This window comes from Amphiprion ocellaris, chromosome 8 (genome assembly GCF_022539595.1).
Source record: "Amphiprion ocellaris isolate individual 3 ecotype Okinawa chromosome 8, ASM2253959v1, whole genome shotgun sequence".
Lineage (NCBI taxonomy): Eukaryota > Metazoa > Chordata > Actinopteri > Pomacentridae > Amphiprion > Amphiprion ocellaris.
The window spans coordinates 5,575,895-5,601,236 of record NC_072773.1 but is presented as its reverse complement, the minus strand read 5'-3'; the positions used below and the strand labels follow the sequence as shown (position 1 = coordinate 5,601,236).

The following is a 25,342-nucleotide window of genomic DNA, read 5'->3' as shown; positions in this document are numbered from 1 at the left end:
GCAATAACATTCTTTAACACATTTTTTCCTCATCTGTCACTGTAATTCGCTTGTTTTTTATTTTATATTTTTTGCCATTCACATATGTCAGGGTTCATCATTACCATGATGACGATGAGTCTTTTTCAAAAAGACTGCGCAAAGATGTGTTTTTGAATTATATCCCCCCCCCCCCCCCCCCCCCCCCCCCCCCAAAAAAAAAATAAAGATATTTTTCATAGATATGTCGGAACTTTTAAAGGTAACTATTGGAAGGAAGATGGGTGAAGGAAGAAGAGTGAGGAAGACAAAAGGTGAAGTGCCTTCTGTTAAAACAAACACAAAAAAAGTGCTTCTCTTGAGGAACAGTAAAAAGTGTGAAGTACACTTTTTCACATTTCTTTTTGCTTTTCTTTAAAAATGCGTGTGTGTTTGGCAGCAGACAGGTTATCAAATCACACGATAAGAGCCAGTTTTTCATTTATTAAGCTATTTTAAATCCAACTGACCCGACTCTAGGAGCACATCAGCTAAATATATTTTTTTTCTTGTTTGAAGAGCACTTTTTTTGATAAGGCGGGGGTTGGTGGCTCTGCGTCTGCCATCGTGTAGAGAATTTTTAGATTTCATGTTCATCTCTTCGTTCCTTCACTGATCTCTCTCCTCTCTGTACGAAACAGGACAGTTTAGGGTGTTAGCGTGGGTGGTTCGAAATATCGAGATGAGACACATTCTACCAGGTTCTTACATTTGGAAAAGGAAAAAATAAAGTAAAACAAAATAATCCACTTCAAACTATTTTTTTTTCTCTGGGTCACAACAAGACAGATAATCTTCGCTAAAAATTATCTTTGATTTTTTTTTTCCTTTTTCTTTTTTTCTTTACATTATTACTGATGCAGTACCACGCCTTTTGGCCTACTGATCCTGCCCTCTATACTACTAAATAGGGGATGGGAGAGAAGAGATAAAAAGGGGAAGTAAATGGAAATTTAAAAAAAAACATGGGTTAATACATCATTAAAACTATAGGATAAGGAGAAAAAAAGCCCAAATAAAAGCTGCTTCAACTTCTTTTCTCACCTTTTCCGTTTTGCTCAAAGGCGTTTCACTTCCTTTTAAGGCTCAATCAAAAGCTTTTGTGCGCACTTTCATTTAAGGCTTCTAAGTGTTCAATTATATTTATTTTTTTACTCTAATTCTCCAATTTTTTTTCTTCAGGCTCCTGTAAAGAATCACAACCCAAAGCATCCATTAGCTGAGCCGGGCTGCTGTGGAGGCCATGTTGGCTGGGCAGTGGCGCTTCACTGGAAGGCCTGGTGGAAGCGAGGCAGTGTGGTGGTACTAAGGCTGGAGCTGAACACTGGTGGGAGGGGGTGCAGGGGTCCGAGGCCCAGACCCCCGCTGGAGCTCTGCTGCTCCTGAGGTTGCGGTTGCAAAGAGGTAAGAGGTGCCGTGGCGACGGCAGCTGCTGCCGCGGCGACCGCTGCGGCGTGGGGCTCGGCAGCGTGCAGAGATGAGGAAGAGGAGGAGGAAGAAGAGGAGGAGGCTGCGGATGAGGTGTAGCCCATGACCAGTCCTCCTGTGCTCATGGGGGCACTGTAGGGAGGGAGGTTGAGGGGCAGGAACCCCAGCAGGTGGGAGAAGTCCATGTTAGCAGCACACAGAGACTCAGCGATCACCACAGGGCTCTTGGACAGGAGGGGATCCCCGCAGAGCTCATCCGCCAGGCCCGAGGTGGGCTCCAGTCCGTCCTTGGGGGGCGAGGCAGCAGTGTGGGGCTCCACAGAGGGAACCGGGCCTGGTAAGCCGCTCTGCAGATCCATGAGGAAGCTCTCCATCTCCACTTTCAAGGGCTTTTCCAGCAGGTATGAGGTAGATCCCAGCTGGTATTTGGGGGCTGGCTGGGGCTGGTGCTGCTGCTGGGGAGCCGGAGGCTGATGGTGTGGGGGCAGTGGAGGGGAATGGTGGTGGTGGTGGTGGTGGTGGTGATGGTGGTGGTGGTGGGAGTGTGGGTGAAGAGATGCAGGAGACTCCATGTGGCAGCCCATGCCCATAGCTGCAGACAAGGAACCGGGCATCAGGGACGGGTGTGAGTGACCCACCCCAGAATTAGACATGGCCTGCAGATGGTGGGGGTTGTACATGCCCATCGGGAAGGGGGCTCCACTGGGGAAGGGTTTGCCCATAATGGGGTCTTTGTTGGGCCCCATGCCACACATCATGGGGCTGAGCTCCTCCTTCACGGAGCAGGGTGGAGACCCTGAGGCTAACAGACCCAACATATCCGGAGGCTCCGTCTTGATCTTCAGCAGCTCCTGCGAGTGACTCTTCTTCACGTGACGCGTCAGATGGTCTTTCCTGCCGAAGCGCTGGGCACAGTACTGGCACAGAAAGTCCTTTCGGCCCGTGTGCACCACCATGTGCCGCCTCACATCCTTCCTGGTGTAGAAGCGACGGTCACAGTGGTCGCACGGGTGTTTCTTCTCCTTGGCGCCGCCCGAGGACTTCCCCGAGTGGCTCTTGAGGTGCTCCAGGAGAACCGGCGTGCTCTCGTAGCTCTGCATGCACACTTTGCAGGTCAGATCGCCCGCCGTGGCCGAGTGCATGGCCACATGGCGCTTGTATCCCAGCTTGGTGTTGTAGTGCTTCCCACACTCCTCGCACTTGAAGGCCTCCTTGTTGGGGTCATGCGTCTGCAGGTGGTTCTTCAGGTGATCTTTGCGGTGGAACATTTTCTCACAGAACGAGCACTGATGGGTCTTCTGTGGAGAGTGTGTGGCCATATGCCTGCAACAGATCGTGAACGGTACAGTTTATTTTAAGAGGATACACATTCCATTGCCTTGTTGTCATGTTTGTTTTGCTGTTGAAAGTGAGGCAAACATTCCTGCAGTCTTGTTTCCATTTATACATAAATGAGTCACGGTGATTGTACAGGGCTTTGAACCACTTCCTATGATTCACCAAATTTCTGGGATGTTAAACAGTTTAGTCATTTAAACGGGTACTACTGATTTTTGGCACTGTAGACAAAATCTGAAATTCATTCATGCAACAAAGTTGAATGTGTTAGCAAACAGTGGCTTATTTACATGTCCAGGAGTTACTGAGCGACATTAACATTCTTTTCAATATTCATTCTCCTTTTAGCTTCAGCTTTCTAGTCTTTGGTCTCCAAAGAATTTTGAAATCTGCTAAAAATGTATGTTATCTTTGAATTTTAGTGCTGTTTTTTTGTTTGTCAGTTAATCATTAAAATGTCCAATAAAAAACAGTTTACAACTACCAAATAAATAAAGTCTCTACTTAAACATTATATTACAGAAATGTTATTGTTCATTGAAGACGGGTGGATGTCCACAGTGTTCTTATACATGCATGATTAAACTCTGCAGCTTAAATAAACTCAGAGGAAAGATTCCTACAAACAGCTGGAAGCAACAAACTGAACTTTGGTTCCTGTTGACATTTTTTGATTGGTTTTCTTATTTGTGAGTCTCATTAATCTGAGGTGGTTGGTTTTCATTGGAGTAAAATTTTATTTGTTACTCTGCCAAGTAACGTGGTTGAATTATGTGATGATTGGCGTATGTTCGTCCGTCTGCTTGTCTGTTAGCAACATTACTCAAAAACAGATTTGGATGGAATTTTCAGGGAAGGTCAGAAATGAAACAAGGTCCAAGTGATTAGATTTCAGCAGTGATGCAGCTTATAGTCTGGATCCACGGATTTGTTAAAGATTTCTGTATCATTGTGAGATAGCGGCACAGCATCACTGTAACCATGACTACAGGCGAATACTACATCAGCTGCCTGCTGACGATCACATGATTGTGATCCTACTACAAATCCACCGCTGCGGACTTATCGGGACTTATCTGTCGGAAATGATAGAAGGAACAATTGATTAAATTGTGGGGGTGTTTCTGAGTCCCATCAATTCCCGCCACCTGCTACATATTTAGGTCACATGATTTGGTATCTGTACATAACGTACACATGCATAACACACTCCTGTGCTCAGCACAAGGTCATTTTGTTTGTGGATACATATATATTAAATGGCCACAATCTATGTTGCTGAGATTTCTGATCATCAATAACTAATAAACAAATGCTGCATTTCAAAAAAAAAAATGCTGCATTTCTGACAATGCCATATGAGGGAATGATCAGCCTTGGCGAAGTACTGCGCTCTCTTAGTGCTTCTCTAGTTTTTTTGTGATTGATGTGAAACTGCAGAGCAAAGTGCATGAAAAAAGCAATTTGAGAAATTTTCTGGACCAAAGTCGGTGCTGAAATGTGGAAAAAATGTCTTCCCTAAATCACTTGACACAGCTTCAAATACATCATTTCTGCATGTCCATCTCCTGATATGATTGAATGCAGTTCAGACTTTTCTCAAGTTGAAATGACCTATGAGGGTTTCTGTTGCGAACTTTACTGTGAAGTTAGCAGGATGCTAATTCAGACGTGAACTGACATGTTCAGACACGCATCAGATTAACAGAAAGCCATGCAGCTAGTGTATTACTGTTTTTACTGCTGTTTGGAACAAGGAAAGTGTATGGTGGGTTTAGCAGACGTGTTGCATCTGGAAATGATGCTAATAAAACAGTAGTTGGGAAAATTCTCTGCAGAAGTTTTCTGTGGGTTTGCGTGATTCATTGTTGTTACAAAACTAGCGATTTGAGCTGCATTATAGACACATTAAAGTACAAATTATGAAGCGACTGATTGATCATCGTATTGTGTATTAGTGATGTGATTGATGCACAGTACTTGAAGATTCAGACTTTAGTCATGTTCAAAGTGATAGAAAAATGTTATTAAGCCCAACTTTAAGATTTCTGTTGCGATTTTTACAAGAAAGTTACCAGTATGCTCATTCAAACATGAAGCCGACACGTCCAGATGCCGTCAGATTAACAAAAAGGGCCTTATAATCTTTACCAACTACTGTATTACTAATTTTGTCTGCTGTTTGGAACAAGGAAAGTCTACGGTGAGTTTTCCATAGCCGCTAATGACTGTAAGCGAAAGTGCCCCAAATACTGTAACTGGTAAATTCATTCATCATTCATTGTTAATACATAACTAGATTTTAGAAGCACTAAACGCACATTAAAGTGAAAATCATGAAGTGACTCATTGAGAAACCTTCAGAAGTCATGCAATTAGCTTAATATATCACTTCTTCCTGGCCATCCCTTGATGTGATCGCTAGCTGTTCTGACTTTGTCATCTTTAAAGCGACAGAAAAAGTTTTACTAAGTCTGACCGTTTAAGATTTCTGTTGTGACTTTTACTAGAAGAGCTGCTGCATCTGAAAACGATGCTAATGACAGCCGTGAAAGTGTAGCTAAAACAGTAAATTGTTAAAATCTCAGTGATTCATTGTTCCTCCACCAAGGAACACAGTTCTGTGACGATCAGCGTACGTCTGTCTGTTGTCTGTCTGTCCGTCTGTCTGTTAGCAACATTACTCAGAAAGATACTAACAGATTTGAATGAAATTTTCAGGAAAAGTCAGAAATGCCACAAGGACCAAGTGATTAGATTTTGGCAGTGATGTGGCTTATAGTCTGGATCCACAGATTTGTAAAAGATTTCTGTATTGCGAGATGACGTCACTGTAACTATGACAACAAGTGAACACTACGTCATCACATATTTGTGATCCGACTACGAATCCACTGCCGCGGGCTTATCAGGACTTGTCCGTCAGAACTGAAACAAGGAACAATTGATTAAATTGTAGGGGTGTTTCCGAGTCCCATCAAATTCCGCCACCTGCTACATATTTAGGTCACGTGACTCGGTATCTATACATAACGTACACATGCATAACGCACGCCTGTGCTCAGCGTAAGGTCATTTTTTTACTAAAGATTTTGTCCATCGGAAATGATGCAACAACTGAGCAGCCTTGACGGAGTACTGCCCTCTCTGAGTGTTTTTCTTGTTGATTGATTGTAAACTAGTGATTCAAGCCTTCTGAAAGACGGATTAAAAGTACTAACTATAATGCCACTGAGAAACCTTCAGAAGTCATGCATCATACTATATCTGAGTAATTGGTGCTCAGTACCTGAAGAGTTTGTATTTGGAGCTGAAGGCCTTGGGACAGTGTGGCTGTGAGCAGTGGAAGGGTTTCTCTCCTGTGTGACTCAAGGCGTGGAGCCGGAGCTTCTCCTGGGAGGCGAACAGAGCCCCGCACACCAAGCACTCGTTACCGCTCGACCTCCCTACGTCTCCTCCCTCCTCTTCCCTTCCCCTCTCTCTCTCGTTCCCCCTCTCTCTCTCTCTCTCTCTCTCTGTCCGTGGGGCGGCGCTCCCAAACAGCTTGGCGGCAGTCCGTCGTCCCTCTTCCTCCAGCGTCAGTGCGGTAATATGGTGTGAGGCATCGGCGGCAGCAGCTGCCATGGCAGCCCTAGAGTGCCGCTGCCATGAAAACTCACTTGCGGCTCCCCTGCCTCGCAGGCTCAACGTGGGAAGGAGTTGTTGAAAACGAAGGACAGCTCACTGGAGTTGCCAATGACCCAATGGAAACATCGAGATGAGCCGAAACCTGTGGCGAGACAGAATGAACATGATTAGAAGTCAGCTGTTTCCATGTTTGTGGCAACTCTGAGAACTTTTCTGATTAAGCCTAAGTTTACCTGTTTGTTAAAATCCTTCCTCTGTCTCTCGTCGCTCCTCTCCTTCACCCTCCTCACCCAGTCCCAACAGCTATGGTTGGTGGTGAGTGGCAAATACTGCTCTGCATCTTTACTGTCCTGGGAGGAGACAGCAAACATAAAGGTAAGTCAACAAGAAGAGACTCCAGTTTTGTTAACTTGTAACAAAATCCATCCATCCATTATCTAGACACAGCTTAGTCCTCATTAGGGTCACGGGGGGCTGGAGTCTATCCCAGCTGACTTAGTGTGAAGGCAGGGGACACCCTGGACAGGTCACCAGCCTACCACAGGACTACATATAGAGACAAACAAACACACTCACACTCACACCAATGGACAATTTAGAATCACCAGTTAATCTCAGCATGTGTTTGGACTGTGGGAGGAAGCTGGAGAACCTGGAGAAAACCCACGCATGCAGAAATGCCCAGGCTGGGATGCAAACCGGAGATCATCTAGCTGCAAGGCGACAGTGCTAACCACTGAATCACTGTGCAGCCCATCCAGACATCAATCATCTACAATTCTACAGTTTCATTTAGCAGACGCATTTTATCCACAATGACGTACATCTGAGAGTCAATACAACACAAGAAAGGATCTAGTCAGGAGTAAAGCACCTGGATAAGAGCCGTGTCTATACAGATGTATCTATATATCACTTCATCCTCTACAGGGTCATGGGGGGCTGGAGTCTCTTATAACTGACCCGGGGTGAAGGTTCACCTGGACATGTAACCAGTCTATCACAGGGCCACACAGAGAGACAAACAACCAACACACTCACATTCACACCTATGGACAATTTAGAATCACCAGTTAACTTCAGCATGTCTTTGGACTGTGGGAGGAAGCTGGAGAACCCAGAAGAACATGCAAACTCCACACAGAAAGATCCCAAGCCAAGTTTAGACTTCAAGCTGCGTGTTCTCCACTGCAGCACCAATAATGTCAAAAACAAATCAAAATGACCAGAATCCCCCCCAAAAAAAGCCCAAAATGAAACATCTCCAGCTAACACGTCTGACTCGACTCACGTGTCCTTTGCAGACTTCCTGTGAGCTCACTAGGGGGAGCTGAATGACAAGTCTGTCGGACGCGACAGGAACTGCAGAGGATCAGCAGAAAAAGTGTTTTGTGAATGATGATTTTCAGTCACAGCACAATATCTTTGTTTGTACAAGCACATGGGAAGGCCAAACGCAATTACACAGCCTCATCCCTCATCATGTGTGTCTGCAGATGACAGCATGGCGCACAAAGCCAGCTTTGTAGGTGTGTGTGTATACATGTATGTACTTGTTATGAAACTGGATAAGGGTCCTGTAATCCATGGGAAAACACACACAACCACCCCCCTTAGGGTTGTGATGGGTGGGGATAAATGGGCGGTTGGAGATTGTTTACGCCACAAGCTCAGGCTTCCTAGAACCAGCGTTACCTGTCGCCCTGAATTCAGTAAATTCTTGACAATAACAGCTGCAGAAAGTTTCAAAATATGGCCAAGCGAATGGAAACCTGCAGTGAAGAGCCTACTGACCACCGACTACATCATCCTGGGTCAGCGGAGAGACCGGATGAACTCTCTGCATTCCCTTATTTACCCTCAGTGACCTCTGTGACCCCCCTGCTAGCTAACACACCAGCTAAGTCCAAGGTTGAGCGAACACAACACTGATCGCAATGTCAGCCGTGCTCCAAACTTCGGTCACGTGAACCGAGAGTGCATTCAAGTATGGTAAACACATGTGGGCATATGTGGCCGGACACACACACACACACACACACGCACGCACACACACACACACACACACACACACACACACACACACACACACACACACGCACAACTCCGAGTGTAACGGCATCCTTTCTGTGTGAGAGGTCAGCGAGTTAAGAAAGACAGCATATATGCCAGATTCTGTTTTGAGGGTTTTTACGTTCGCTTCTTGTGTTTGTTTTCGAAGACACTCAGGTGAACACACGTTTCCAGAGGTTGCAGCTAAAACACGCACCTATGGGAGCTGCGTGTGTGTACTTTCTGCTTTCCACATGCGTGCCTGTGCGCACACGTATGTCCCATTGTGTACATGTGCGTACATGCGTCTCGGTAATGTATGTGTGTTTACAGCGGTGGTTAAGAGGACCTGACAGCTGTAGCGTTGTGTGGTGGTCATCACCCAGCAGGGAGGGTGCAGGGGGGTGACACCCGTCCCATTGACCACCCTCAGGGAGCCCGGCTCTATTGTACAGCCTACCCACATCGCACATTCCTGGCCTTGAACCACGCCGTCGCCCGACCCTGCCTCTGTGCAACATCACATACAACACAACGGGTTGTGGGCGAATGCAACATCACCGGCAAACATACAGTTCAGCCACACACATGCAACACAATGAGGAGAAGCCACACTGTCAAGTTACAGAAACAGACCTAACTGGAGCCTGAACACAGAGGACACACCGTGACAAACCGTGTGGAGCTGGAACTTCACACATGGATGATCTCAGGCCTCAAAGTGCCTGTTAGTGACTCCTACTGACCTGTGTAATATGATTATGCATACATTAAAACCTATTTTCACCAAAAGAAGGTTTGGAGCTATAACATGTTCCATTTTTTTGCTATTCCTTATTGATTTAGAAACAATAAGGAATTAACTTTTTAGTTGTTTACTGTTTTTCATACATTAAATTATTTAAAAGCACACACATTAAATCCTGCAAATTATACTTGAGTGCAAAGGCTACTCCGCTAAGCCAGGCTAGTTAGCTTTGAGCTAATTAGCTTTTCAAAGTTTTGTTACCTTTTCTTTTACAAGTATGATTTAAGTTTCAGCGACTGTCTTATTCGTGTGGTAACAAATGTAGTTAGGATGTTGAAGCATTAAAAATTAAGCACAATTAATTCTATTTATTCCACACAAAAAAATAAAGGTTTGCATATATGCATGCACTAAAACCACAAAGAAACCTCAAAGAAAGTTTGGAGCTACAACATCTTGTGGCGACACACTGATCTGTTTAACTAGACGAGACAAAGCAGCGTGAAGTGATCTGTCACAAAAACACACCAAACATTACTGGTAAATTACAATTTGAAGGACTTTTTCACAGCATTTTCCACATAGCACAGTAGTAATGACACAGGTGCTGCTAACAACATTAACAACAGATCTGTTCTATTAAAGTCTTCAAACATGTCATGGCAGTTTGACAGTGAACTCGCACAAACAAAGCTAAATGCAATCCAGACATTAAGCTTTTATTTGTGTTTTTATTTTAGGCTTTTTATGAAGTACACATGAAAATGCTGGAAAAAGTGGTGCATATCTCACGTTAGTTTGTCTTATCTGTCCTGAAAGCAAACACTATTTTTTATATTCACTACAATGTCCATTTCCCGTAACCATACGTGAAAACTGCAGTTTACTTGTCAAAATCCTGTGTTTTAAGCACGTAATATTACCGTAAGAAGCCTTAGTGGCAGCATTAACATGTATATTGTGTTAAAATGCTCTGAAAAAAATGTCACAAGCATCACTAGAATTTACTTTCTCTGCATCCCAGCTCTCCCTGTAATAGAAAAATCTGAATAAATTGCATCTTTTGGGTTGTTGTCAAACATATTTAACGGGAGAGAATAACTGGTTTGCAGCAAATAGCTAAATTCAATTACCATAAAGAAAAAAACGGTCAAACTGGTCTTTCTAAAGTAAGCAAGTGTCAACATAGCTAAAAGGCAATTAGGTATAATTTATCACATGTAAATTATATGTTACACGATAATAAATTGTAGATTTATCATTGGGGTGGAATTAAGGCGGCAATAAGCTTAAAAAGGGATAAAATAATTACCAAACAAAGTTGTTATCTGTTACAGTGTTTTCTCCACATCAGCCTTTGTATCAAAGCGTACATCAATCTTCTGAACCCTTCTGCGTTTTTTGCTCCTGTCACATTTTCAGTCACTGTAGGCTCATTTTTTAACGGGAATATAAAGTCCTGCACTTCTATGGAAACATCACAACCATGATTAGCAGTAGAGAGATTTCCGAAATGTCATGTAGACTGTATGACACAGATGAATTGCCATAGATCACAATAAACAAAAGTTAAAAATGGGATCAACATGTAGAACATTTTTCCTAGTGTCCACATGTGTTAACAATATTGGAAGAAAAAATGGGGGTTCTACATGCCGTAGATATTTTACAACTTTATTTCTAGTCACTGATGGCTTCACAGTTGTGCTGAGAAGTGCGTATTTTTAAAAAATGTTTTTACAGAATCTGATCAGGATAAATGCTTTATTTTTGGCAAAATTTGAAATGAAACGTGAAATAAAGTGATTTGACGAAATATGATGAGTTTACGCTGCAATTTGGTTAATTTTCTAAATCGAGGCCAGAAAATCTGATTCTTTCTGAAGTCCCAAAGCAGCCAGTGGGTTAAAAAGGCTTTTAAAATGAACCAGCCCTCCCTGGCTTATAATAGGGAATTCGAATAAATAAGGTCTGCTTAGCTTTCAGGGAGGGCTGGTGATGGTCACACACATGCACTAAATATTAAAATATTTGGCTGCAAGACTAAAATATGCATCGATCTCATACAATGTTGACTCCCTTCTTGTGGAGTTAAACAATGAGAACAAATGCAGACAAAAAAAGAAAAAAAAAAAAAAAAATGAACCAAAAATCACCAAAATGTCACCATTCATCAGGGCTGCAAAATGTAAGAACAGAAAAAATATCGGAATTTCTGTCCTCAATTTGGAAAATCAACCAAAAGACAGTACTATTAAAATTAAGAATTTAAGTGTACAGATGTGAAGCTACAAATCTCTATACTTCCCCAACTTTTTTCCTGTTAAATCAGTGTTGTTATTGTTTTTCTATCAGCCAAAAAAATCGACTAGTCTCCCTCTTTTAGCTTTACACTTCAACAAGCCGACTGCTGCATGTCAAAGGAGAAAACCTTTGTGCATTAGATCACTGAATGTTTCCCACATGTCTCCCTGCAGCACTTTATGCTCCTCATTCTATATCAATCAACCAGTGACCATCCGGTTGAAGTTTCTCTCTTGTATTTCTGCTCCACATGAGGAAAAACCTCTCAACTGACACTCTGATCTTCCTTCTGTTGTGTTTAAAGAGAAAATCCATCACTGCCGTGTGCAGCTACGATCCACAGCGATGTACAGGACGACTTCCAGATGCTCTCACATCCAAAATTATAAACACTTTACTGGTAAATAAATATGATCATTAAATAAATTAACTGTTCCTGCTTTAGAATTACAGTGGCAATAAAAGCTTAATATAATAATACTCATAATAATACTCTTTTATATGTGTTGATTCCTCCATTTTTAGATGTTGTCCCTAATAGTAAAAGGTTACTTATGATTATTTATTACTAATAAAGATTGATATGGTGTAGAACCAAGTAAAAGACATTATATTTACGACTTCATTCTTGTGTCAAAAGCCATTTTAAGGCTGATTTCATTAGTTTTATTCAGAATACTATTGCCAGCTGTGTTATTTTGTCTTTTAAAATCACTTCCATGTAACCTTGAATACCTTAAATGTAGATTTATATATACAGTCTTCCTTCAAAGCGAGTCAGCATCAGCTACATGAACAGCTATGTTGTGTAAGTGGAGCTTTAAGTTAATTTATTGGGTGTTTTCTGTTAGTATTTCATTGACTTTACAGAAAATATAGACAAAGTACATGTAATCGCACACTTGTACATGAATTCAATACATTAAACTATTTAAAAGCAGTTTAGCAACATTAAATCCTGCCAATTTTGCTGGAATCAAAGGCTACTACTTTATCAAAAATACTGTTGCCAGCTGTTTTCATTTAGTTGGTACAAAATCAGTTCTATGCAGCCTCAAAAATCAAAAATGTGGATTTAGATATTCATTCTTCCTCACAAAGCCAGTTAGCAGCAACTACACAAACTCCTACACTAAAAAAATGGGTCAAACTTAATTTTATTTCCCTTTTTTCTTAGTACAGGAAAATGAATGACATGACCATAGACATAGACCATGAATTTAAGGCAATAAATTATTTAAAACCTGTTCAGCCACATTAAATCCAGTCAGTTACATTCGAGTCAAAGGCTTCTCCGCTAAGCTAGGCTAGTTAGCTTTAAGCTAGTTAGCTTTTCAAGTTTTAGTCCCTTTTTTCCTCACCAGTGTGATTTAAGTTTTAGCGACTGTCTTATTTGTGTGGTAACAAACACAGTTAAGAGGCTGAAGCATTAAAACTGCTCTTATATTTCCACAAAAAGCAAAAAGGTTATAAATGCAATTAGCCAAATCTCTTAGCTAGCCATTTTTTTAATCTGTTATCTAGCTCAGCTTTTTCCTCAATAATGAGACATTTCTAAGGTGTAAACATCTTTTACAGTAAAATAAACATCAAAAATCTGATTTTTGAACAAGTACAACAGCTTTTGCAGTTTTCTCACTTTGCATCCATGGTTAATAAATATCTGCCACTTCCACTAGATTCAAGCTTGGCTAGTTAGCGTTGTGCTAGTTAGCTTTTCCAAGTTTTGTTAGTTTTCTCCTCTCCAATATGATTTCAGTTTTAGTGACTGTCTTACTTGTGTGATAACAAACGCAGTTAGGATGTTGAAGTGTCACAATTGCTTTTTTTAATTCCACAAAAAGTAAAATGTTAGTAAAATGCATTTGGCTAAAACTGTTAGCTACGCTTTTTCTGTTTTCCAGGTCAGCTTTTTATTTTAAAATATGACATTTACAAGGTTTACATTGTTTTTACAGTAAAACAAGATATTAAAAATCAGATTGTGGTCTTCCCTCAAGGTTGAACAAATATATAAGCTAGCTATTTGATGTGTTTTGGCTACTCCAGTAAGCTGCTAAGCTAGGCTAGTTGGCTTTAAGCAAGCTACCTTTTCAAAGTTGTGTTACTTTTTTAAAAACCAGATTTAGCTACTGGCATTTGTGTGGTAACAAATGTGGTTAAGAAAAAAATAAAGAAGAAAAAGTATTAAAACTCTTTTAATCCTATGAAAACAAGAAAAGTTGTTAAATTGCATTTGGCTAAATCTGGTAGGAAGCCAAGCAGTCGCTGCAGTTTGGTTTTTACCTGTTTTCTTGCTCTTTTTTGACAGGTTCTTGCTCAAAAATTATACATTTCTAAGCTAAATATGGTTTTTAATGATAAAATTGAAAAAAAAATAAATCAGATTGTGGTCTTACTTCAGTTTTGAACAAATATACCAGCTACCTGTTTGCTGTGTTTCGGCTACTCTATTAAGGTAGGCTAGTTAGCTTTGAGCCAGTTAGGTTTTCAAAGTTGTGTCACTTTTTTAAAAAAACAGTTTTAGCTACTGGTATTTGTGTGATAACAAATATGGTTAAGAAGTAGAAGAAAATGAAGAACAAGAATTAAAACTGTTTTAATTCCATGAAAATGGGAAAAAAAATGTGCATTTGGCTAAATCTGTTAGCTAGCCTAGCAGTCGCTGCAGTTTGGTTTTTATCTGTCTTTTAGCTCTTTTTAAATAAGTTTTTTCTCAATAATTATACATTTCTAAACTATACTGTACATTGTTTTTAATAATAACAAATATATCAGATTGTGGTCATACCTCAATTTTGAACAAATATATCAGCTATTTGCTATTTATGTATTTTTTTAGGGCAGCACTGTTACCTGCATTCAAGAAAGTGATTTAATACTACAACAATCTTTGTAGTTTTCTCACTTTTCATCCATGTTTCATAACTCAGACAGTGAAAACACAGTTAAACTTTATGCATTAGGTGTTCACACTTCTTTAAAGAGGGGAAACTGACTGGATTTGCACAATAGTTGGATTTTCTTGTCTAAATCAAGTCATAGTTGACAAATATTTGCTATGTTTTGTTCATTTTTAATGTAAAACATTTTGCATTATCTGGTCCTGACTAACTCCTGCAGGAAAATCCCAACAAAATACAAAGACGGGACATTTTCTGTTAATAATTCGCTCATTTGTCACGGCTATGTGTAAAATATCCTTTGAATATTAACTGTTGCTTCAAAAACATCATCAAAGTGACAGCGTATCCTGTTAGATTACAGACTTCTATTAGTTTACTGTGAAGCACCAACAAAGACTCAATTGTAGACAACAGACAGCAAAGAATGAAAACATGCAGTTAGATTTAGCAGGTTAAAAAATAGTAATATTGCTTTATTTTAGTCAAAATCTACGCATAAAATCAAAATTAAACAATTTAATAGTTAGAATCATGTTATCTTCTGATTCACAGTGAATTAACTGAAAAGTCTAAAATACAATATAACACTTCTTTAGGACACTTTGGTGATATTTTACACCAGTTCCTGACATTGTATAGGCTAAACAGTTCATTTTTAAGACTTCTTGAATTCCACCACTGATGGAAGGACAAAGCGAAGATAATCAGAAGGTGGAGAGTAAAAGTGAAAATGTCTTTAAAGTGTTATCAAGCTTGTTTGTGTGCAGAAGAATTAATTATTTAGTAAGTAAACAACTGGTAGATTCACTGCTAAATGTCAGTAATGGATCGTGTTTGCTAAATACTTTGAATTACAAACAGTAAATTAATTGATAAATTGATTGACAGACAATTAATCTGCAACAGTTTTGATAATTAAAGAAATGATATATAGCACTTTTTAAGACACTGGTGACTTTTTGGGTTATTATCTGACATTTTATAGCATAAAGACTGAATTTTTACAATAAAAAAAAAATCTCTGAAAGCTTGTCTGTTTGAGAAACAACACCTATTTATCCTTTTCTAATTTATCAATAAAGGAAACAAGTGGTAGTTTTATTCCAAAGTGTTATTAAGCTCATCTGTGAGCAGGAAAAACAACATTTATTGATCATTTCGTAAGTGATCAATAAAGTAAACAACTGGTTGATTCACTGCTAATTATCAGTAATGGAGCCTCTTTATTACATACTACTGATTAGTGGAACAAATTAATCAATAAATCGATGGACAGACTGTTCATCTGCAGCAAATTTGATGATTAAATAAAGAAAGAAACATTTGAATGATAATAAAACACTTTTTAAGACACTTTGGTGATGTTTTCCACTATTTTCTGACTTTTAATAGGGTAAAGAATTAATTTTGAAGACTTTTTTTTATGGAAAGTGATTATTTCTTAGCTTTAAAACACAACTTCTGTATTTAAATCTCCATTTTTGCAAGTGAAATAGGTTGTTTCTATAGTTTGAGACTGATTTTTAAGGTTCTTTTAGGACTGAAATCTTTTATTACTCACTATTCTGATTCATTTTACATCTTTTATGCAAAAGAAAATTCACTGTTGATCCAAGAGAGGTTGTGTAGCAAATTTTAAAAAAGGTAGAAATCCAACTCCAAAAAAGAAAATCTGGTGGTTAATTCAAAAAATGCACATTTTAAAGAGCAAAAGGACTCTTTCCGCAAAATGTGGTGATTATTTCTTGGCCTTAAATCACATTTGATGTATTTAAATCTTAATTTTTGCAAGTGAAAATGGTTATTTTAACAGACTTATACTGTTTTATAGCTCCGTTTAAGATGGTTTTCAACGAAAATCATTTATGAAAAGTAAATAAAAGTTTCCGACAGACCTGCAGAGGGATGGTTTTCAAAAGAAAATAGCTTAAATGCAAGAAAATAATTATTGTCCAAAGTATTGTGATTATTTCCTAGTTTTAAAACACATTTAGTGCATTTAAATATCCATTTTCTAAGGGAAATTGGTTGTTTTATAGTGTTAGACAGGTGAAGCAACATCTATGTATCATTTTCAAATTTATTAATACAGAAAACAACTGCTAGTTCAATATCTAAAGGTTATAAAGCTCATCTTTGTGCAGCAGAAACAACATTTATCTATAATTTTCAAGTTTATTAACATACAAAACAAGTGATGTGACAAGTGTGTTTGTTAATATAGCACTTTTTAATACACTTTGGTGATGTTTTTTTTATTTTCTAACTTTTAATAGGGTAAAAAAATAATTTTTAAGATATTTTGTAATGGAAGGACAAAGCGAACATAATCAGAAGAGTGAAACTGTGTTTTTAGTGTTATAAAGCTTGTCTCTGTGCAGCAGAAACAACATTTATCTATTATTTTCTAATCTATTAATACAGAAAACAAGTGTTAGTTTCACTGCTAAGCGTCAGTAATGGATCCTGTGTGTTACAGACTTCTAATCTGCAGCAAATGTGAATCTGAATTATAATATAACACTTTTTAAGACACTTTGGTGATGTTTTCTGCTATTTTCTGACATTTTAGAGGCTAAATATTTGAATTTTAAAGACTGAAAAAAAAAATCCCAGCCCCCAAAATGTCTTTTAAATGCTATAAAGCTCATCTATGTGCAGCAGAAACAACATTTATTTATCATTTCCTCATTTACGAATACAGAAAACAACTGCTGGTTCTATTTCTAAGGGTTATAAAGCTCATCTATGTGCAGCAGAAACAACATTTACTTATCATTTTCTAATCTATTAATACAGAAAACGAGTGTTAGTGTCAGCGCTCAGCGTCAGTAATGGATCCTGTGTGTTCCCTCCATGCAGTCAGCAGGTTACAGGTCACAGCTTTATAACCAGCAGCACAAACAACACGACTGCAGCCATTTTTAACCAACTAATCACACTTGAGTGCAAAACTGCAGGACGAGAACTTGGCTTCCAAAATGGCCACTACCGGAACGCTGGGTTCACGTGTAAAAAACCTCTGCCTACTTCCTCTAATCAAAAACGCTGAAAGCAGAATTGAACCGCCACTTTCCAACCGCCCGGGTGTCTTTGGTTTCTGTCCTGGATGAAAGAGCTTCCACATTCCTTTCCTGGGGGGTCAGAGGTCAGCCTCTGCACTGCCTGCCCGCCTCCGATCCGCATGCTGAGTGACTGCCGTTAACCCCTTCCACTCCCAGCAGCACGTTGGGAGGCTTCTCCGGGCTGCCGATCGGGCTTTTTGTGCCGCCGGAGGCTCCGTTTGGGCCTCCGCAGAACCGCAGAGCCGCTAAAGCAGCACGCCGAAGCCGCCTGACTGAACTGTGCAAACGAAAACTAAATATAGAAAGTGAGTTCAGCGTCCGGAGCTTAGGTGACAACAGCCGTGGAAAGAGGAGGAGGAGGAGTGGAGGATGGGTGGAAGAGCTCTGCTGCACAAACATTTCAGTGCAAAATACGAGAAAATGAATTACTGTGCACCCGAGAAAGGTCACGTAGCGTGGTGAGAAAAGGAGCCGGAGATGTGATCACCAGGAAAGAAAGTGTGGTGATGCAAAATGTTTGCTTTTAAACTTATTCGGTGTGTTTAAATCTAGATTTATGCAAGAGAAAATTGTTGTTTTTGTAGTTCTAGACTTCTTTTTAACACTTGTTTTAGAGTTCATTTCAAAAACTGCACATGTTAGGAAGCAAACAGATATTGTCTTTCAAATTATTGTGATTATTTCTTAGCTTTAAGTTGTCAAAATCTTCATTTCTGCGGGAGAAAATTGTTGTTTTTGCAATTAAGTACTGCTTTTAAATGCCTGTTTTAGGGTTCATTTGAAAAAAATGCACACTATAAAGCAAAAAGATTTGGTGCTGAGATTTTGTGTTTAAAACTACATTTTTGCAAGTGAAAACGGTTGTTTTTGTAGTTCTAGACTGCTTTTTAAGGGCTGTTTTAGGGTTAATATTAAAGAGTGCACATGTTAGGAAGCAAAAAGACTGTTATTTCACACTATTACAAAGTATTGTGATTATTTCTTAGCTTAAAAACACATTTGGTGTGATAAAATCTACATTTCTGCAAGAGAAAATAGTTCTTTTTCTCGTCTTAGACTGTTGTAAGGTTCTCTTGAAGGTCAGAATCTTTCATTATTTCATTTTTCTGTTATTTCTCTTATGCTGCTTCTCTGTGCAGCTGTGAGTCTTTGTTGTTTCTCCTCGTCTTTGTCAGAAAAAGAGATTCTGTGTTTAAAACTTGTGTTTAGGCTGAAATCGTGTATTTCTGACTTTTCTGCTGGACAACTCGTTGTTGCCGCTTATTTTGAGTCAGAAAAAGAAATTTTGCAAAAGCAGCTTGACAAATGTCAAATACAGCAACAAGATGATTTTAACACAGAGGGACAGGTACGGAAAACAACAAAAACCCTCCTTACAAACAAGTTTAACTGAAATAAAAGCTTCAGATGGACCTGCAGAGGGAGTTTTCAAAAGGAAACGGATAAAAAACAAGAAAATGATTGTTGTTGACTCAAGAAGGTGCCATAGCGTGTGAAAAATGTTGGAAATCTGGTTACAAAAAAGAAAAATCTGGTGGTTTATTTGAAAGGTTCACATGTTAGAAATCAGAAGGACTGGTTCTGCAAAATGTGGAGATTATTTCTGAACTTTAAAACACTGTTGGTTTGTAGAAATCTCCATTTTTGCAAGAGAAAATGGTTGTTTTTAGACGATTTTAAGATTGTTGCTGCTTATCTTGGTCAGAAAATGACATTTGGTTTATTCAATTTTGTCCATTTTTGCAACAAAAATTGTCATTTTTACAGCTTTAGACCACTTTAAGCTCCCTTTTAAGGTTGTGTTTAGGTTGAAACATTTCATTGCTGTCATTTCTGATTCCTTTTAGTTTTGTTCTACATTTTCTGTTGTGTCTCTTGATTTTTTTTTCTGCACAGCTGTAATTTTTTGTTGTTTGTTAGGCTCAGAGCAGAAGAAGCAGCTAAAAAAAAGTCAAAAAGCAGCAGGAAAAACAAGAAAAAACTCCTTAGAAACACGTTAAGCCAAAGCAAAAGTTTCAGACGAGCCTTTAGAGGGAGTTTACTGAAGGAAACTGCTAAAAAAAAAAAAAAAAAAAAACCACAAGAAATTGTTTATTTTTTGAGCCAAGGAAGGTCGTGTAGAGTGTGAAAAAGGAAAATGATAGAAAGCAAAAGGCCAAAGACATATCTGGGTGTGTTTAAATGTTGTTTTTATAGTTTTAGACTGTTTTAAGGTTCCATTTAAGGCGGTTCAGACTGAAATCTTCCGTTATTTCATTTTTCTATTGTCTCTCTTATTCTGTTTTTCTTCTGTATGGTTGTAAAGCTTTGTTGCTGCTGCTTATCTTAGAAAAAAATGACAAAAAAATGAGACAAACAATACGAAACAAAACAAAAATAAGAGAAAATATAGACAAAGACATTAGAAAGCGACAAAAAAATGGACAAATGATAAAAAATGAGACAAAAAATGACAAAAGCGAGAAACAAAACAAAAAACAGACAAACACAAGCGAGACAAAAAGGAAACACAAAATGACAAAAATGAGAAACAAAATGACAAAAATATGAAACAGACGACATGAAACTAAACAAAAAAAGACAATAAAATGAACAAAGGACAAAAACAAGAAACAAAAAGACAAAATAAGACAAATGACAAAAGTCAGCCAAAAAAAGACAAAATATTACAAAAATGAGACACAAAATGACAAAAATTTCACAAAACAAAAGCCACAAAATTTGACATAAAGTTACAAAATGAGAAACAAAAATTACAAAAATATGAAACAACATGAAACAACAAAAAAGACAAAAAAACTGACAAAAAAGTTAGAAAGCGACAAAAAAGGACATGACAAAAATGAGAAAAAAAGTGACAAAAATAACAAAAAAAACACAAGCGAGGCAAAAAGGCAAAATGACAAAAATGAGAAACAAAATGACAAAAAATGAGAGAAACGTCACGAAACAAAACAATAGTAAAAAAATTAGACAAAAAGTTACAAAGCGATACAAATGACACAAACGAGACAAAAAATTACAAAAATGAGAAACAAAACAACAAAAACATGAGACAAACAACAAAAGTCAGACAAAAAAACAACAAAAACAAGACAAAATATTGCAAAAATGAGACACAAAACAACAAAAGAACAATGAGCCATATTGTGTTTTACTTTATGAGCAAAACAACTTGTCATGGTCAGGAAATTATTTAAAATTTATAGTTTTACAAGTTTACAACTTACAGTTAATGTCTTCTCTGTAATTTTTACACTTTACAAAATCATCCCACGGGCTGGATTGAACCCTCTGGTGGGCCAGTTTTGGCCCGCGGGCCGCATGTTTGACACCCCTGGTTTAGACTTTTTTTAAGGTTCCATTTAAGGTGGCTGAAGTAGTTCATTATCTAATTTTTATACCATGCCTCTTATGTTGTTTTTCTGCACAGTTGTTGCTTATCTCAGTCAGAAAAGAGATTTTTAAGCTAAAGAAACATCAAATACAGCAAAGTAGTGATGTCAACAAAGCAGAAACCCTCCGTACGAACATGTTTAACTTCAATAAAAGCCTCAGATGGACCTGCAGAGGGAGAGTTTTCAGGAGGAAACGAGCTGATAGAAGCAGCCGGATAAGGACTGTGGGAGAGACGCTTCGGTAAACGGAGGCAGATAGAGGAGGGCTGGAGGTAGAGGGGGATAAAAGGGAAAAGGGAGGGAAAGCTGGAATCAGTGGCAGCATTGGAGTCGGGGGTCTCTGCAACAGTCAAGTGACTCCAGAGAAGGCAACGAGGGTGGAGGGGCGGCAGGTCACGCTTTACTAAACACATTGACCGGGCCTGGAGGAGTCAGTGAAGGCAGCACGGACACTCACAAACATGTCGGGACAACTTCAAAACCTCCAGATCCAGTTAGAACCCTGAGAAACCGTAAGAAACCCGGAAACTTTCAGACTAGATTGTCAAAAAACGTGTCCAAATGTGACACTTGTCTTTTTCTTTTGCGAATAAAATTATGTTCCAGGAACAGATCAAACCTCTGAGCACCAAAACCCTCAAAGACATCTTATCTTTTTTTTAAAAATACCAAAATTATACAATTTATCAAAGCCAGAAGTTGTAAAAACAGAAAGAAACATCAGGCATTGGGCATTCCGACGGTCTTTGAACTAATGTGTGACGTATGGTTTCTGAAAAATAAAAAATCTGACGCTCTACTTTAAAAACTTGTCAAAAGTAAACCGCTAGTTCTAATCACATTCTGTAAAAACTAAAAAATTCTGCATTCTTTGGCGCAACTGTGAAGCTATTAATGGTTCAGCTGCAACCAACAGGCACGTGACAAAAATTATCAAACTTTTTGGCTAAACTGCAGGTGGTGGTTATACAGAGCAGATTGGAGTATAGAAGTATAGAAACAAATTAAACATGAAAAAATACAATATATAAAAATCTCTGAACATCTCTGAATATTTTTTAGTGTTGTTAACACATATGGGCATGTGGGAAAACATTGTGCATGATAATTTCAGATTTATTTTTACATTTTTTGACAAAAGATAATCAAAAAACCTCTGTGTTTTTCCTTTAATTTAGGATTTATGGAAATATAACAGTGTCGCATTACAGAGGACACATTTCTGAGTTCTCTCTACTTCTAGTCATGGTTGTTTTGTTTCCATAGAGCCGCAGGACTTTATATCGCAGTGAAAAATGAGCCCGCAGTGAGTAAAAGACATGCTCAGCGCTGTGAGCATTGAGGTAGAATATCAGTTTTGTGCCAAAGGTTTCTTCCTGTCTGCAGACAGCTGCGACTCAACACGAAACTGTTGCTGCACGTGCACGTTTCATGTACTAGAAAACACACCGGAGGCGTCCTGACAACAAGGAGAGGAGCTTCTTTGTTCATTGATTTAAACTGAACAACATGAAGAAGTTAAATAAGAGAAAATCTGCCTCATGGTAATGAAACCAATACTGTTAAATACAGTACAAATATAACTAGAAAAGCACTCAGTGAGCACAGTACTCCACCAAGGCTGTTCATTCCCCCATATAGCATTGTCAGAAATGCAGCATTTTTTTGTAGAAATACAGCATTTGTTTATTATTTATTGATGATCAGAAATTTACAGCACTATAGAATGTGGTCATTTAATCTAGATGTATCCACAAACAAAATGACCTTGCACTGAGCACAGGCAGGTGTTCTGCATGTGTACATTATGTGCGGATATGTGATCGGATGTGTGATCTAAATATGTAGCGGGCGGCAGGAATTGATGGGACTCAGAAACACCCCCGCAATTTAATCAATTGGTCCTTGTGTCATTTTTGATGGATAAGTCACAATAAGTCTGCAGTGGTGGATTTGTAGTAGGATCACAATCATGTGATCATCAGCAGACGTAGTGTTCACTTGTTGTCATAGTTACAGTGACGCTGTGCTGCTATCTTGCAATGATGCAGAAATCCTTAATAAATCCATGGATCCAGACTATAAGCCGCATCACTGCCAAAATGTACACCGGGTCCTCAGTTTACAACATCCTCGACCTACGATGTTTTGTGGTTACGTCGTCATCTCCCATGAATTTATTAAGAAAGTCTTGTTCCATCATTCCGATGTATGGCTTTTGCAACCTTAAAATAAATTTCATGTGGGAAGTAGTTTGCGAGCGGAGTGGATGACTACGTCGTCACGCGGCACTATATGAGGAAGATGGCTTTGTTTACATTCACTGGTTGTACGCCACATTGGATTGTGCTACATTCGCTTTCTCTTGTTTGTGTTGTTTTTTTGGAAACTTTTTGCCCTTCATTATGGCTCCAAAGTGTAAGTCAGACTCTTCCAATGTGTGCTTCGAAGAAGAGGAAAGCCATCTCCATGGAAGTGAAATTAGATATAATAAAACGCTTGGAAAAGGACAAAACACCAGCAAACATTGGCCAGTGGCTTGGCCTAAGTCTGTCTTTTTTAATTTATTTTTTATTTTTACTGTCCAGTGTTTTTATGTCCTAGATTATGATTTTACCACAGTGGTGAAAATTTCATCCAAATCCTTTAGTCCATTTTTGAGTAATGTTGCAAACAGACAAACAGACGCTGATCGTCACATAACTCCACTGCATTCCTTGGCAGACTAATAACACAATAAACACATTGCATGAACATTTCTTTTACTTCATCTATTATAGGCTCTTTTTTTAATTTTATGACTTGTGCAGTTACAGATCTACAAAGTGGGATGTTTGCCATCGTACATTGCATTTTTTATTGTATTTATTGATTTATGAATATTAGTCTTTCTTAGTTTGGGTGTGTTTTGGTCTCAAATTGTTTCACTTTTTTCTTTTAGCGCTGCTTTATTATCAGCTCATCAGTCTGTAAAGCACTTTAAAAAGCTCTGAGTTGTACTAAAAGAGCTTTATTGACAAACTGCTGTGCAAAAAACATTCAAATAAACAAATTAGTTTGAAGAAATTTGGTGCATTTTTGGTGCAAATGTGCAGCTGTAGCTTTTTGTAAATGTGAGTTCAGAATGTGACTTTTTCAACCTGCAGAAGACAAACTGAAAGTTTCTGAATTCCCTCTGTACTTTCAGCAATGCTCTTTCTTTCTCCCTCCATCCTTCCTCCACCTCCTCCTTCAGGTTTCACTTCCTCTGCTGCTCGTGTTTTCCGACAGACCCTGAACACATCGGGGGGTTGAGGTGGGTGAGAGGAAGAGTTTCTGGGTGTCCTGACGGTTGCTGCCGGCCACATCCCGGCCCATAAAGCCAGCATCGCTGACCCAGTGTCCAGGCTAAAGATAGCTGTGGTCGGACTGGGGGAGGGGGCGAGGCGGGTGAGGAGGGGGAAGGAGGCATTTAACTGTCACTGAGGACCACCTTCTTCTCCTGACTTCACCCTGCTGCTGCAAACCACTGAAAACAATCTGATTTCCTTTAACTGACACTTCGTTTTTCCACCAAAATCCTCTAAAGTCCACAGAAACGGACAAACCGACAAGCAGCTAAAACAGAAACTACACAAGAGATTTTTTTTTTTTTACATTTCCAGGAGCAGAAATGGTATTAAGGTTGGAAAACATACATCTGGAATTTGATGGTTTGAATTTTACTACACAGCAGGATAATATAATAAGAACCTCCGAACATCTTGTGAACATAAACTGACCAGCAGCAAACTGGAGACAAACAGAACTCAAACATTTTTCATGGACATGGTTCAGTTATTTGTTTGCAATGCAAAAATACAGCTATTTGCACAATAAATGAGCAATTTTGCACAATAAATTCAAAGTTTTGAATGATAAATTACAAAATTTGCGCGATAAGCTTTTTTCCACGATAGATTAATAATTTTGCATAACAAATAAGCATTTTTGCATGATAAATGAGCATTTTGCACAATAAACCAAAAAATTTGCATGATAAATGAGCGTTTTTGCACGTTAAGCATTTTTCATGATTAATAACAACATTTGCATGATAAATGTTTTTGCACGATAGAGTAATAATTTTGCATAACAAGTAAGCATTTTTACAGATAAATTTGCATTTTGTACAATGAATCAAAAAATTTATGATCCATGAGCATTTTTGCAGATAAATGAGCAATTTTGCAGATAAATGAGCAATTTTGCACAGTAAATAATCATTTTGCATCATAATCACCATCTTTGCACAAAAAATATGCATTTTTGCACAATAAATAAGCATTTTTGCACAATAAATCAAAAAATGTGCATGATAAATGAGCATTTTTGCTGATAAATGTGCATTTTTGCACAATAAATAAGCATTTTTCACAATAAATTAATTTTTCTACATGATAAATGAGCATTTTTTGCACAACAAATAAGCATTTTTGC

At 38.6% G+C, this 25,342-nt stretch overlaps 1 protein-coding gene across 1 annotated transcript in view; it reads right to left on the bottom strand.

Annotated features, from left to right (window-relative positions):
• Window positions 1-202: 202 nt before the first annotated feature.
• The window catches only part of plagl2 (pleiomorphic adenoma gene-like 2), a 72,395-nt gene continuing 47,255 nt past the window's right edge, over window positions 203-25,342 (bottom strand). The window contains exons 2-4 of the mRNA XM_023273338.3: window positions 6,645-6,761; window positions 6,074-6,553; window positions 203-2,769 (exon numbers count right to left, since the gene is read on the bottom strand). Coding sequence (XP_023129106.2) covers window positions 1,284-2,769; window positions 6,074-6,408 — 1,821 coding nt within the window. The 5' untranslated portion in view covers window positions 6,409-6,553; window positions 6,645-6,761 and the 3' untranslated portion in view covers window positions 203-1,283. The remainder of the gene's footprint in view (window positions 2,770-6,073; window positions 6,554-6,644; window positions 6,762-25,342) is intronic.